This window comes from Prionailurus viverrinus, chromosome B3 (genome assembly GCF_022837055.1).
Source record: "Prionailurus viverrinus isolate Anna chromosome B3, UM_Priviv_1.0, whole genome shotgun sequence".
NCBI lineage: Eukaryota > Metazoa > Chordata > Mammalia > Carnivora > Felidae > Prionailurus > Prionailurus viverrinus.
The window spans coordinates 102,153,299-102,169,455 of NC_062566.1; the positions used below are offsets into that span (position 1 = coordinate 102,153,299).

Consider the following 16,157-nt stretch of genomic DNA (forward strand, 5'->3'; position numbering starts at 1 on the left):
TTCTTCTTTTCTAATCTTATAGTCTAATAAACTTTTCCATGCTGTTCATTTTGCGTCCACCTCTTCATTCTTCGAAGTGGTGAGACAACGAATCCTGGGTGTTGAGGTAAAAATTCCTGCAGCGCTATGGTGACCAGCTTTCTATGGGCTCTGAACAACTTCAGACTGGTGCAGTCTGGCAGAACCTCATTCCTGCTTATTCTATCCGCTTCTCACCTCCGGTCTAGGACCTTCTTGTCACCTCTCCCATGAGACTTTTTATGCACGCATACCCATGCTCGTGTAACTTGAACTGTGGGAGGCCGGTGAACACTAGACTGATGACAGACATGAGCTGGTGCCTGGACAGTCCAGAGAAGATGTAGACGTGTATCTTGGGACATGTTCCTATACTTACTTAGTTGTGTTTAGCGGCAGTCAGCATGGTATTGCACCCCATATCAGCGTTCTCTTCTCCCTGCTTTTCTCTCCTTATCCCGCCCTCCTCCTCTTTGGATGGTGCTCCCAAATATCAGTGTAAAAGCCTCTGGCTCTGCTTTCTGGGGGGAACTGAATGTGTTAATTCATGTGTCATTCTTGTGTGATTGTGTGATCATTCATCCATAAATAACAAATCAGTGTAATCACATAAGACTTCAGAAGCATGATAGATATAAATACAAAAAAATAAAATTTTTAACACTGCTTGGAAGGTCCTGGACTAGCCATTTCCACCCAATAAATTCTCTAGAAACTAGCCGGTAGCTCCATCTGAGAGAGAGAGGTTATTTTTCTAAGGCTACTTATTAAGTTTGCTCATTGTAGCAGGGCATCCTGAACTTTTAAGTCTCAAATAGGCATATATATCACCTGGGGATATTATTGAAATACAGATTCTCAGAGAGTAAGTCTGGGATGGGCCTAGAGATTCTGGATTTCATAACAAGCTTTCAGATGCTGCTGATCCAAGAACCATACTTTGAGTAGCAAAGCTTTATAACCTAAGACCAATTAACTTTACCTGTTAAGTATTCAGTGTCTATCAAGAATCTCTTTAGCTCATATGCTATTTACTTTTCTTCTAAATATTTTTCCTGATTATAAAAGTAACCCAACACATTCTTAATTCTCCCTTCAGCAGATTCTTTTTTTTTTCTGTATAGAGAGTTTGTCATATTTTTCCTGCCAAACTAGACTAATACCATGCATATTGTTTTATAGCTGACTGTGTCACTCAGTGTCTAATTAGGAGACAGAAATCCTATAAATAAAACAGGGAAATTTTAGTATAGAGAATTATTGACTCTAACAGGAGGTTAGAGTAACGAGGGATCGAATGGTAAGAAAGAAAAGAGAACTCTAAAGGATTCAGGAACAGCAGACACGAGGAGCAGCCACTACCCCCAGGGGCCGAGAGAGTTCGTTCAAGGAAGCAGCAACTCCAGCCCTGGGAACCCGGCCTCACGGGAAAGTGCTGTGGCTCACTGGGCACAGAAGTTCTTGAAATGCTGGGCTGGTAGAACTCATGGAAATCTACCTTCTGGAGGAATTGAGGAGACCTGTCCGCAGGGAGTTGCCATACTTCAGAGCTCACTGCCAAACCACCCAAAGAGCACCAGGGAAGCTGTTCACGGGCTGGTGCCTCACTAGTAGCAATCTACCGTGAAGCTGCCCCAGGGGTACTGGAGGAAGCAGCCGGGCACTGTGGACAGCCACACATGGCAGGAGCCCGGCATGGAGAGGCTGTGTGTGCTCCAAGAGCTGGCTGAGAGGAGCACCCTGGGACCAGAAAGACCGCCGCTTTTTCTTCCAGTGTCCCTCCAGGGTTCTCTCCTGATGAAACGTGGCGGCAGCTGGTACAGGGGGCAAATTACAGGGCCCATCTCTCTCAATACCAAGCAGACAATGAAGGTAGATTTGGAGCTGCAAGCAAGGCAGTAAATGGATAATGGGAACATCTACTTAAAAAGTGTTTTGTTGTTGTTGCTGCGGTTTGTTGTTTGTTTTGTTTTTAATGTTTGTTTTCTTTGGGAGGGAGGGAGGGAGAGAGAGAGAGAGAGAGAGAATCTGAAGCAGGTTCCAGGCTCTGAGCTGTCAGCACAGAGCCCGACGCAGGGCTTGAACCCAGAACTGCCAGATCATGACGTGAGCCAAAGTCAGACGCTTAACTGACTGAGCCACCCAGGTGCCCCCAGTTTGTTTTGAATTTAAACCACTGGGTTGGAGGAGGCGGAGGTTACACGGTAAGAAGCTTTGGAGCGGTGATGACACTTGAGAGTTGTTCTACACTGAGCAAGGGAGGCAGACTTTTGCATTCTCACACTGACTGATCACAGAGTGTGGGCCGCACGTGGGGAGAGAATGCTCCGGGATAGGGCAGGGGACGGTGTCAATTCCTGCAGAGGACCTGAGCTCTGAGGCTCACAAGCCTTAGTCAATATTCCTGGCAGCTGGGGAAATGAGGTTGGAGCCTTACTGTATACCACATACAAAATTTAACAAAAGGTGAATAAAAAACCTAAATATAAGAGCCAAACCTATAAAACTCTTAGAAGAAAACATACGAGGAAATCTTCATGACATTGGATTTAGCAATGATTTCTTGGATATGACACCAAAAGCATAGGCAGCCAAAGAAAATCCTAAGGGCACCTGGGTGGCTCAGTCGGTTAAGCGGCCGACTTTGGCTCAGGTCATGATCTCGTGGTTGGTGGCTTCGACCCCGCATCAGGCTCTGTGCTGACAGCTCAGGGCCTGGAGCCTTTTTCGGATTCTGTGTCTCCGTCTCTGCCCCTCCCCTGCTCGTGATCTGTCTCTCTCTCTCTCTCTCTCTCTCTCAAAAATAAATAAACGTTAAAAAAAAAGAAAAAAAAACATTGGCAAACTGGACTAAATCAAAATTTGAAACTTTTGTGCATCAAAAGTCAGTATCAACACAGTGAAAAGGGGACACCTGGGTGGCTCAGTCAGTTAGTGGATGACTCTTGATCTTGGCTCAGGTCATGATTTTATTAATTGTGAGATCAGGCCCTGCACTGGGCTCTGTGCTGACAGCATGGAGCACACACGGGATTCACTCTCTCCCTCTCTCTCTGCCCCCCATCACCGTCCCAGCATGCATGCTCTCTCAAAATAAAAATTACAAAAAAAAATAGTATGAAAAGGAAAACCATGGAATAGGTCGAAATATTTTCAAACAATATACTTGATAAAGGATTAACATCCAGACTATACAAAGAATTCTCACAACTCAATAACAACCAAACGACCTAGTTAAAAGATGAGCAAAGTACCCGAATAGATATTTCTCCAAAGAAGATATCCCAATGACCAATAAGCACATGAAAAAATGCTCAACATCATTAATCATTAGGGAAATGCAAAACAAAACCACAATGATACAGCATTTCACATCCATTAGGATGACTATATTAAAAAAAAAAAAAAGAACAGAAAAGAACAAATGTTAACAAGAATGTGAAGAAATTGGGATCCTTGTACATCTGGGGTGGAAATGTAAAATACTGCAGCCACTGTGGAAAACAGTATGGCAGCTTCTCAAAACTTAAAGTACTCCATTACCATACAATCCAGCAATTCCCTTCTGCATATATGCCCAAAAGCATCGGAAGTAGGGACTCTAATAGATATTTGCACCAAATAAATACATTATTTATTTATTTTGAGAGAGACAGAGAGAGCGTGAGCAGGGGAGGGGCAGAGAAAGAGGGAGAATCTTAAGCAGGCTCCACGCTGTCAGCCCAGAGTCCATCAGGGGCTCAAACTCATGAAACTGTGAGATCATGACCTGGGCCAAAATCAAGAGTTGGAAGTTCAACTGACCGGGCCACACAGGGGCCGCAGCACCCTCATGTTTACAACAGCTTTGTTCACAATAGCTAAAAGGTAGAAACAACCCAAGGGGCCATCAGTGGATGAACAGGTAAAAAAACATGGTACACACACACAGTGGAATATTGTTCGACCTTAAAATGAAAGAAAATTCTGACACATGCTACAGCGTGGATAAAACTCGAAGACATGCCAAGTGAAATTAGTCACTAAAGGAAAGTACTGTATGGTTCCACTTATTTTTTTTTTTTCTGAAATTTATTGACAAATTGGTTTCCATACAACACCCAGTGCTCATCCCAAAAGGTGCCCTCCTCAATACCCATCACCCACCCTCTCCTCCCTCCCACCCCCCATCAACCCTCAGTTTGTTCTCAGTTTTTAACAGTCTCTTATGCTTTGGCTCTCTCCCACTCTAACCTCTTTTTTTTTTTTCCTTCCCCTCCCCCATGGGTTCCTGTTAAGTTTCTCAGGATCCACATAAGAGTGAAACCTGTATGGTTCCACTTATATGAGGTACCTATATAGTCTCTAAACTTACAGGGACAGAAAGTAGGATGGTGGTTTAGGTGAGTCAAGTTGCCTAATTTAATTCGATAAATACCAATTTGGAACGGGCTAATCCAGATATCTTTAGTCTATTTAGAAACTAAAATATGTAAGTTCAAGTTTTATATATATCATTTCCACTTACAATATGAGGGAAAGTGATGATGGATCTGTGTTTGTGTAGTGTATTTTTTCTAGCTACATTTTGACAGAAAATAATGATTCAACTTGTCTTATTACAAGCAGTAGGCTCAATTTTCCTCTAAGATAAACTAAGTTTCTACAGTTGATAACCTTAAAGTACCTTCCAATTCTCTGCCAATGCTATTGGGAAGAGTTTCCAGGAGGAAATATAGTCTGCTGAGTTCCATGCTTTCAATTTCCAGGAGATCAATTGTGGCTTTTCTCATTTCTTCCTGAAAATTTAAATTACACATTTAAAAAGTTAAAGCATTAAAATAATAAAATTGATTTCCCAGGCAATGCCCCATTATAAACATTTTCAGAGATCAAACTTTGATTTTCATTCAATACCTTCTGCTTTTATTTTTATTTGGAATAGAAAAATATTCCATAATCAGTTTTTTTTTTTAATTTTTTTTTCAACGTTTATTTATTTTTGGGACAGAGAGAGACAGAGCATGAACGGGGGAGGGGCAGAGAGAGAGGGAGACACAGAATCGGAAACAAGCTCCAGGCCCTGAGCCATCAGCCCAGAGCCCGACGCGGGGCTCGAACTCACGGACCGCGAGATAGTGACCTAGCTGAAGTCAGACGCTTAACCGACTGCGCCACCCATGCGCCCCCATAATCAGTTTTTAAGGTGTCATTGTTAACTTATCTTTTAATCTTTGCAGATTTCCTTCTCAGAAATCATGTTTCTTTGTTTCTTGCATGCAGTTTCAATCAACTTAAAAGGAAAGACTCCAACAAAAAGGGTAATGCTGAGAAAAATCTCCTTCATTAAAAAATGAAAAATGCCTCTAGAAATATGCTTAGGTATAAAAAGAACAATTTTTTTCTTTCTTTTTTCTTTTTTTAATACATACCTACAAATCTAAACAAATAGTCTGGTGGAGATTCTTGACCTTTTTTTGGTGGGGCTTATTTTTAAAAAAAGAAAACCGGGGCACCTGGGTGGTTCAGTTGGTTGAGTGGCCAACTTCAGCTCAGGTCATGATCTCGGGGTCCGTGAGTTCGAGCCCTGCGTCGGGCTCTGTGCTGACAGCTCAGAGCCTGGAGCCTGTTTCAGATTCTGTGTCTCCCTCTCTCTGACCCTCCCCCGTTCGTGCTCTGTCTCTCTCTGTCTCAAAAATAAATAAATGTTAAAAAAAAATTTTTTTGGGGCGCCTGGGTGGCGCAGTCGGTTAAGCGTCCGACTTCAGCCAGGTCACGATCTCACGCTCCGTGAGTTTGAGCCCCGCGTCAGGCTCTGGGCTGATGGCTCAGAGCCTGGAGCCTGCTTCCGATTCTGTGTCTCCCTCTCTCTGCCCCTCCCCCGTTAATGCTCTGTCTCTCTCTGTCCCAAAAATAAATAAATGTTGAAAAAAAAATTTAAAAAAAAAATTTTTTTTTTAAAGAAGAAAAGAAAACCATCCAAAAATGTTAGTGGAAAAAAATAGATAAATCATCTCTTCAATAAATGGTTGTAATGGATATAGTTATTTTGTGACCTGAGTAATAAAAAGCAGATAACATAATTATATATATAGTATGATGGCTTTTCTGTAAACAAATAAAATTCAAAACAGGTATCATCTATTCCCTGAAAGTGGGAAAGACATTCATCAAAGAGTTAATTATGATTATATTAATTTAGTTTATTATTTTATGATTATGCTGAGATCATGGTGGTTTTTACTTTCTTCCTTTTACTTGTCTATTTAAAAAAAAAATCCAGGGTAAACTTTCAGAATAGTGAAAATTTGTTACTTTCAAAAACGGAGATTCCACAGCTCAGATATTACATGGAGACATACTAGATACTTTTAAGAAGCAACAATAAATATTTTGAGCCCTTCAAACTTGGGAGAAAAACGTAACCAAAAAGACAAAGCAGAGGAAAAGGTTTCCATGGGACCACAGTGCGGCACCACACAGACGCCTAGTATTTCCATATATGTATTCAATTAAGTGGGATCCTGAAGTATAATGCTGTAGTATACATACACAACTATATATAATCACAGAAAAATAAAATTATAAAAGAGGCGAGCTTTTCTCCGCAGTCTGCAGACTCAAACTCATTTACTTTACACCACATTTCTACATTTTTAGGTATTTGATGTATAGTAGATTTGTATTCAATATTTTAAAATCAAATGAAGAGACCTCACCATTCTCACTCTGTGGGGAAAGCACTGGAAACATCATCCAGGGCCCAGGAGGGCCCAGTTTGTGACACTTCAAAAGGAAATTCTTTAAATATTTCTTTGATGGGGCCAAGTTAGCAGAAAAAAGAGTTGCTTTGTTTTCACTGACCGGCACTGTCTGGTCAAATAATCTTTCAGCAGTTATATAAGAAATTGCTTCTAACGAACTGAGTAAATTGGCACCGTGCATGGTTTATACATTGGGGTCAAGCATTTGCCCACGTGGCCCACCCCTTCACTGAGCTCCTTTAGCACAGGTACTGCCTCTCCTAAGCAGGCCGGCCTCCATCCATACATAGCACAGGTCCTTAAGTCAGTGTCCTGAATGGAAAACCAGGCAACATTCCACAGCTGATGAACACTGGGGCAAATGCTCAGTAAACTGAGGTAGAAATTTTCTTCACTCAAGGGAAATAGTTTCCCTATTCATCTATTCAAGTACCTTGAACAGAGGTGGTGCTAAATTAAAGGTTAATGAAGTGGAAGATTGAAAAAAATAGCTCTTAGAGATAATACAATACCAATTTCTTAACAGCGATAGCAATGTCCTTAAGAAAGCTCCTAGCTTCTTCGTTGCATTTAAAATAGTCACTTTGCAGTGATTGTTCTAAAAAAAGAAAACAATTAGAAAATGAAAGATCTTAGTGTTAGTCCAAATTCTATTTAACCTTTTAGATCTAGCTCAAATGCCTGCCCAGCTGAAAATTATATCTTCTATCTCTGAATTCTTCTAGTACTTAATATGAATCTCTTTTGAACATGTTTCCTATTTCATAATATTTTAACTTAGGTATATATTTTATGCTTCTTTTTTTTTTTTCCAATGTTTATTTATTTTTGGGACAGAGAGAGACAAAGCATGAACGGTGGAGGGGCAGAGAGAGAGGGAGACACAGAATCGGAAACAAGCTCCAGGCCCTGAGCCATCAGCCCAGAGCCCGACGCGGGGCTCGAACTCACGGAGTGCGAGATCGTGACCTGGCTGAAGTCGGACACTCAACCGACTGCGCCACCCAGGCGCCCCTATGCTTCTTGAAGGCAAACCCTATCTTTGCATCTCTCATGATAGAAAGAGGGAATCTGTATAGAATGGGACAAAAAATTCAACAAATACTTAGGAAAGGAAGAAATGTAACATGCCTATAATGTAGGTGTGAGAATGTTTTCATATACATATATTTGTATACATGGAAGTATAATATTATGCAAAAAAGCCCCACTCATTTAATTAACTGTTTAAAAGTCCCTTATGTCACTTCTTTTTCTGTGCCAATATTTTAATCCTGGGATGAGAGTAAATGTTTGAAAATTGGTAGGTGTGACGAGCACAGAACTTCTAGCCCTTTTCATTCCCTGACATATGAAAAGCGTCTCCTTTCCCTCATACACCATAAGTAGGAGGCACATGAGAAGAGAGGCTTGTGAAATATTAGCAGTGGTAATGGAGACAAGATACGTACTGAGTGGAAAGAAGGAAGGGAAAAAGGATGAAAGGAAACAGGAGGGAGAACAGAGGAGGCTTTACTTACCTTGGCTCTGTCACCATTCATGTGAACACCATTCATGTTTTACATGTATTATGTAAGTTGATTACTATAATCTTAGGATGACTCCCATGTCACAGGTGAGAAATCTGACTTTCAAGGTGATGTCATATGTTCATGGTCACAGAACACAGATAGGAGTCTAGATTCAACCCAAGTTGGTGTGACTCGAGTCCTTGCCCTTAATGGTCTCTACTCTCAGGAGAGTAGACAGCAATTTCTGCCCTGAGTTCCGGGGAGCATGGATTCTCTTAATGAACGAAGCTCTCAAACCAAGTGAAAATCAGTTACTGGGTTTGCAGACAAGTGTGCGTTAGGAAGAGACAGGCACTGCCTGTTATCTCCTTCCCCTTCTTCTAATGGAATGAATGAGCACAAGCTGTTCCCACTTGCAAACAGGCTGGAGAGCTGCGTATTTGATAACCCACACCTGAGGCTTAATGAAGTTTTTTTTTTTTTCCTACAAAAAACTTTCTTAAAGTCCAGAAATTATTCGCAGAAAAATATTTGCACATCGAAGTGCTGGGATTAAATGCACATGCAGATCTAGAGATGGAGTATAAAAAGATTTCAAGGCCCTAGCTCTATCATTTGGCAATGACCTTGGGCACCTGTAACTCATTTAGGTCTCTGGTGGTTAACATTCTTCATGATAATATTCATCCAAGCTTATCTCATAGGAATTGTGAAGTTAAATTAGTTCATCTAAGAAGAAAAAAAGAAACTATCCCAAACTAATAGTAACATTATGATAAAAGTCAAGATGATTACCTTGAACCCATGAGAAGCTGATGTTAAAGAGAGGAGATGCTTTGTTGTTTGGCCTAAATGGTTTATGAGCTAAACAAGAAACGCCCTTTCTTGGACCATATCTTACCTTAAACTTAGGTGCCTTGATTGCAGTTTCAGCTTTCTAACTGAAGAGGCATTTTAACCTGGACCTATCCAAGGTATCATGTGTGCATCCACTAAACATTCATGTCTAATTTTCCTTGTCTAACACAACAGGAACTTCTTAAACACTCCCTTTCTTGTTTGCCTGTTAAATTCTCCACTTTACCATGGCAAAATGTTGGAGGAAGTTAACTTGCAAAGAAAAGGCAAGAAGGGAGAAGCTGAAATTAAATGCATAATCTTTTTTTCTTTTGTTTTTTTAAAAGTAGGCTTTGGCCCAACAGGGAGCCCAAGGTAGGGCTTGAGCTAAGGAATCTGAGATCAAAGGTCTACCCTTAACTCACCAAGCCACCCAGACACCCCTGAAATTAAATGCATCATCTAAATGCGGGTGGACACCCTAGTCTCAGGCAAATGGCAGTGGCCTGAGAGTTAAGGATTTGCCCAGGATTTGTCACCAGTCGCTAGTGAGAGCTGGGCCAAGTCACTTTAGTGGCACTAGAGCAGGAGAGCTGAACCCTGGGTCCCACCAAGCCGCCTCTCTCTCCCCCAAGGAACCTGAGGAGGCTCTGCTTCGGCCAGGGACTCCTGGGGTTCCCGCAGGCAGGTCCCCACTGAGGGAGGCTCACCACCCCCCATCCCCCCCAGTGCCAGCCAGATGCCACTTCCGAGGCCTCCTCCCTTCCTCCCTGCGCCCGCAGGCTTCTTACCCACAACAAAGAGCTGCTCCAGCGCAGCGGTCGCGACCGAGGAGCCCAGGGAGGAGGGGAAGGTGCATAATTCCAGGGAGGGGCCGGTGGAGACGGCTGCTGCCTGCAGCAGCACCTTCCCGCCGAACCCCAGCTCTGGGGACCAGGAGCTCAGGGCCATCTTGCTGCCCCAGCGCGTTGCCTACCAGGCCTGACGCCGCCGGGGCTGCCGGTTGCCACGGGCAACAGAGACGCGAAGGCCTCGTGCGCCCCCTGGGGTAGATACCTCCCAAGTAAAAGAACCTGAAGTTAAAAGAAATTTCAACCACAATAATTAAGCGATCCTGGAGGGCTGGGCCGCTCTTCAGCCGTCCTTTCCTCCTTCAGTTTGCATTTCTTTAGCCTGGGTCCCGGATTTCTCTTGGGCCACTGGAACCATACTAACGATCACTTTTGAACACACTTCTGTGTCAGGTACTACAGGATGAGCTTTCTGAACAGCAGCTGGCTTAATTTTCACAAAGGCTTTGTGAGGCAGGTTCAAGTACGATCTCCCCTTTTACAGTCGAGGAAACAGGCAGGGGTGACTAAGTGATCTGCCCAGGGTGACAGAACATAATTTTGGATTTAAAGTGGAGTCTATGTAAATCTCTCCACTATGCTGCAAAAACCCTCTTCTAGAACCTTCCCTGTATCTTCTGGTCTATCACTGAGCACATTTTTACGTTGACTCAGTGATTCCCCTCTGTCTTCTTGTCAAACGATAAGCTCTTGGAGGCAGGGATATTATTTCTTTTTCTCCGCACCTCGAAAATTCCGCCCAGTGCCAGGCTCAGACTGAGGGCCACTGTTAGTTCCCCTTTCCTCTGATTGGTGAGAAATCAGCAAAGATGCTTTAATCCTCCTCTTATAACTTTACAGATGGCAAAATCAAAATGATAGTAACAATGACAACAGCCATCATTTGTTAAATGCTTACTACGTTCAGGCACCTCCTAAGTCCTTTACAGTAACCCATTTAACGTTTAAAATATCTTCTGAGCTAGGTATTATTTCCCACTTTCAAAGCACGACACTGAGCTTATGCCCTGAGTCACTATGCCATACTGCCTTGGAGAAGACGTGGCACACCAATAACAAAACTAGTTCCAGAATCCAGACCTCCTTCCAGGGAGAGCCATATCCTGGCCGTGAACACTCTCCTGGGTCCCCTCTTCTGCTAGACTTGGTCTATTGGCATTCAGATCTCTCCCTGCTTTTCTGTGCACCCCTCTGTGTGGCAGGGGCCACAACCTGGAAACTACATTTCTCAAATACTCTTGCCAGATGGTTTCCTACGGTCCACCAACAGGGGACACTAGTGGGACGTTAGCGGGCTGGAAGCCATTCTCCAGGAGTGGCAGTTTCAGACCACCATAGTTGAGTGCAAGTCCCAGCCATTTTGGTGGCTGCAGAGATGGCAGGAGTGGGAGCCGCTGCCTCCTGCAGTCTGCAACTGCTCGCCAGTCAGCGTGGGTGTGTGGGCATGGTGCAGGGCTGTGGCAGCTCTGTGGGTTCTTTATGTCCCCTTGGGTTCCTACAGACCTGTAGCTCTTTCTTTCTTTCTTTCTTTCTTTCTTTCTTTCTTTCTTTCTTTCTTTCTTTTAGAGAGAGGGTGCAAGTGAGCGAGGGGCAGAGAGAGAAGTGGGACTCACCCAGTGGTCATACTTTACCCGGAGCAGGGCTTGTGCTCACCCTAAACGGGGGACAAGCTCGCCTGATGTGGGACTTGAACTCACTAACTGTGACATCATGACCTGAGCCAAAGTCAGATGCTCAATGACGGAGCCACCCAGGCACCCTAAATTCCTCTATTCTTGAGCTACCTAGACTGGACCATCCCAAGCCAACCTTTATGCTGTTACCAGAATGTTCTTTCTACTATCTCATTTGGACCACATTGCTCTCATTGTCTATGAATGAGGACAATCCCTAAGGGGGCATTCAGTGCCCCCTTCCACCCTTACTGGATTTTTTTCTTTTTTAGATTTTATGACATTTTATGTCTATTTCCTTCTTGTTCCTATTCTTTTTCCTGAACATGCTTTCTGAGGTATTTCAAGCTTCTACTTTGACTCATAGTTCCTTTTATGTGGGATGACCTTTACAAAATCCAAACCATCCTTTTCAAAAGGAACTTTATTAATCCCCAAATAGAAATCTGGGCAAACAACATGAACAAGCACTTCACAAAAGAAAAAAAAAAATCCCATATTGAAAGAACATTTAAAGAAATTAGCAGTCAAAGAAAAAATAATGCACCCATTTTCCTCATCATATTGTTAAGATTAAAAAGAATAGTAATTCAAAATGTTGGCACTAGGAGTGTGAATAGTATACTATACCTTGTCCTCCAGACAATTTGGAAATACACATAAGAAGACTTAGCATGTAGCAATACTTCTAAGAACCGTTTCTTAAAAAATCATTACAGGTGTATCCACGGACACTAGCATGATCTTGTTTATTTCAGTTCTATTTTAAATAGTAAAATATTACAAAGAGCCAAAATGGTTTATGGTAGGACATTGGTTTTATTTTTTATTTATAATTTTTTTTCAAATGTTTATTTATTTTTGAGAGAGAGAGAAAGAGCATGAGCAGGGGAGGTGCAGAGAGAGAGAGAACAGAGGATCCAAAGTGGGCTCTGTGCTGACAGCAGTGAGCCTGATGTGGGTCTCGAACTCAGGAGCCATGAGATCATAATCTGAGCTGAAGTCAGACGCTTAACGAACTGAGCCACCCAGGTGCCCTGGGACACTGGTTTTAAATAATCCAAGGGACAGCTGTGTGGCATATCCTGCGAGAGGCAGGCCACCCTGTAGTTCAGAGCATGTTATGAGGTAAAGTGAGAACTACCACTAACCAGATGAGTGTCTTTGAGCAAGTTAATCTTTCTATGGATGCCCTCCAGGGTCCTGGTTCTGAAGGGATGGTGGTGGTTATAATAGTTCTTAGTCCACGGGATTGTTGTAAGGATTAAATTATGTCAGCATTTAATGCTGTGTTCAACACATGGTATATACTCAAAAAACACTAATGGTAAAATAATAATGTGGTAGCTATTAAAAATAATGGGTAGAAATTTACACACACACACACACACACACACACACACACACACAGTTCCCATGAGGTTAAGTGGAAAAAGCAAGTAGCAAAAGAGAGGTGTAATATTCAATTTTTATATATCCATATAAATGAATGCAATGTATACAGGTATATCTCTATATGCATATGCATGGGATATGGTCTGGAAAGAATTATTCAGTAAAACGTTCACTGTGGTTATTCCTGGTTAGTAAAATTATGGGTGTGGTAGGTAAAATAATGACTCCCCCAAACGTCCTAATCCCTGGAACTTCTGACTCTGTTATGTTACATGGTAAGGGGTAATTAAAGTTGCAGATGGAATTAGGGGTTATAATCAGTAGACCTTGAGATAGGGAAAGTATTCTAGATTATCCAGATGGGCCCAGTGTAACCACAAGAGTCCCTAGAAATGGAAGGAGGGAGACAGGAGAATCAGTATCAGAGTTAGAGATTTAAAGACACTGCCTTGCTGCCTTTAAGGAGGATGAAGAGCCATGAGCCAAGGAATGCAGGTGGCCTCTAGAAAGTGGAAAAGGAAAGGAAAGAGATTCTCCCTTTAAATTTCCAGAAGAAACATAGCCCCGCAGACCCCTTGATTTTTAGCCCAGTGAGACTTCTAAAGTCCAGAAGTGTAAGATAATAAATCTGTGTTGTATTAAGCCATTAAGTTTGTGGTAATTTGTTACAGCAGCCATAGGAAACTAATCCAGTGGGTAATGTGAACTTTTTTCTTCACAGTATTTTTGTATTTAAACATTTTTCCATAAGCATGTATACCTTTGTAGTTAGAAAAAAAGTAAAGCTTTTTAAAATAAAAACATAAAGAAAACATATGCTTAATATGATTGTCTAAAAAAATTTTCTGATCCTTCAGTAGCTATAGATGATGTTCACTGAGTCAAAAGCCACATCTCACTTCTCTTATGCATGTTTTTTACTTCAGTAATACAGATAGATTTATGTTTCACTTAATATTTTTTAAGTTTATTTTTTTTAGTAATTTCTATACCCAGTATTGGGCTCAAACTCATGACCCAGAGATCAAGAGTTGCATGCTCTTCCAGTTGAGCTAGTCAGGTGCCCCTGTTCCAGTTATTTTTTTTTTTTCAAATTTTTATTTATACTCTAGTTAGTTAACATATAGTCTAATCCTGGTTTCAGGAGCAGAATTTAGTGATTCATCACTTACATATAATACCCGGTGCTCATCATAACAAGTGGCCTCCTTCATACCCATCACCCATTTAGCTCATCCCCACTCACATCCCTCCATCAACCATCAGTTTGTGTTTGTTCTCTATTATTAAGAATCTCTTATGGTTTTCTTCCCTCTCTCTTTTTGCCCTTCCCCATGTTCATTTGTTTCGTTTCTTAAATTCCACATATGACTGAAATCATATGATATTTGTCTTTCTCTAACTGACTTAGTTCACTTAGCATAATACATTCTACTTCCATCCATGCTATTGCAAATGGCAAGATTTCATTCTTTTTTATCACTGAGTAGTATTCCATTGTATATATAAACCACATCTTTATCCATTTATCGGTTGATGGACATTTGGGTTCTTTCCATAGTTTGGCTGTTGTTGATAATGCTTCTATAAATATTGGAGTGCATGTGCCCCTTTTAATCTGTATTTTTGTATCCTTTGGATTAATACCTGGCAGTGCAGTTGCTGGGTTGTAGGGTAGTTCTATTTTTAACTTTTTGAGGAACCTCCATACTGTTCTCCAGAGTGGCTGCACCAGTTTGCCTTCCCAACAACAGTGTAAGACAGTTGCCCTTTCTCTGCACCCTCACCAGCATCTGTTGTCTCCTGTGTTGTTAATTTTAGCCATTCTGACAGGTCAGGTGGTATCTCACTGTGGCTAACAGACACATGAAAAGATGCTCCCCATCACTCATCATCAGGGAAATACTAATCCCGTTAATATTTTTAAGGCAGACTTTTGCTCGGTAGCCAGGACCACATATTAGAATTCCCCAGTCCTATGCTGAAATTGATTTTTATTTATGGCTAACAAGTTGTTTCTGTTTACCTTTCACTGCTAACAGGGCCAAGAGAACCCAACTGCTGCCTGGAGTTTGACCCCTCAGTTGCATAGGAATATATATCCCCCTGTATTTAGGCTCATTGCAGTTTCTGCAGTATCTGATGTTTACATGCTCTTTGAGGATGATACCTCAAATTCTTAATTGTGTTTCTAGACCCTGGGTTAGACCTGGCCCACATACCATTCTTGGTAGATGTCTCAAGCATCTCACATTTGGAAAGTGGTTGCATGTTGTAGGGCTTGCATGCAACATCTCACATCTGGAAAGCGTTGTATGTTTAGTCTATCAAGATCCTTGATGGTTCAGTACTGGACCATGCTCAAATCCTTGAGAAGTGAGACTTCTAGCAAACCGAGTCTCTGTCGTCCTCACTCTTAATGTTACCAGTGCCAAATGCAGGGCCTAATATCTGGCACATGGCCTTGCCTCCCCATCAGTGGTTGGTCAATAGGATCTCTTTATCAGTTTATCTCTTTATCAGCTAATGATCATGCCATCGTTAGCATGTTGTCTTTCATTGTCAGGCTTGTTGCTTCATGGTCACAGATGGCTATTGTAACCCCAGACATCATGCCCTTGTACATATCAGGAAGAAGTGGAAAGGGGCCACATGTAGAAGCCCCTCTTCTCTTTCACCAGGGAAGGAAATCTTCCCAGCTTCCTTCCAACACACTTATGTCTCAATAGCCAGAGCTGGGTCACAAGGTCACCCACAAAAGGGACGTTTACAACCGTGAGTGTCTGGATTTCCAGCTTCTGTGGAGTTGGCAAGAGAAGAGGCTTCCAAATAGCTAGAGGATTACCAATGGAATGTCACCCATACATGGGTTCTCCAGACTAATATTTATCATCTGTAACATCAGGCCCAAACCAGTTGGTTGGGTGGGCCTTTTCTAGGGGTTGCAAGGGAATCAGTGAAGCTTCTAGGATTGAATAGAAAGGATGTCTTGGGGGCGCCTGGGTGGCTCAGTAGATTAAGTGTCCAACTTTGGCTCAGGTCATGATCTCACGGTTCGTGAGTTCAAGCCCCATGTCAGGCTCTGTGCTGACAGCTCAGAATCTGGAGCCTGCTTCAGATTCTGTGTCT

At 42.1% G+C, this 16,157-nt stretch overlaps 1 protein-coding gene across 1 annotated transcript in view; it reads right to left on the minus strand.

The window, feature by feature from the left end:
- Positions 1 to 10,077, minus strand: part of CCDC175 (coiled-coil domain containing 175) — a 77,616-nt gene extending 67,539 nt beyond the window's left edge. The window contains exons 1-3 of the mRNA XM_047862269.1: positions 9,901 to 10,077; positions 7,274 to 7,359; positions 4,685 to 4,796 (exon numbers count right to left, since the gene is read on the minus strand). Of these exons, the coding sequence (XP_047718225.1) occupies positions 4,685 to 4,796; positions 7,274 to 7,359; positions 9,901 to 10,060 (358 nt within the window). The 5' untranslated portion in view covers positions 10,061 to 10,077. The remainder of the gene's footprint in view (positions 1 to 4,684; positions 4,797 to 7,273; positions 7,360 to 9,900) is intronic.
- Positions 10,078 to 16,157: the final 6,080 nt, after the last annotated feature.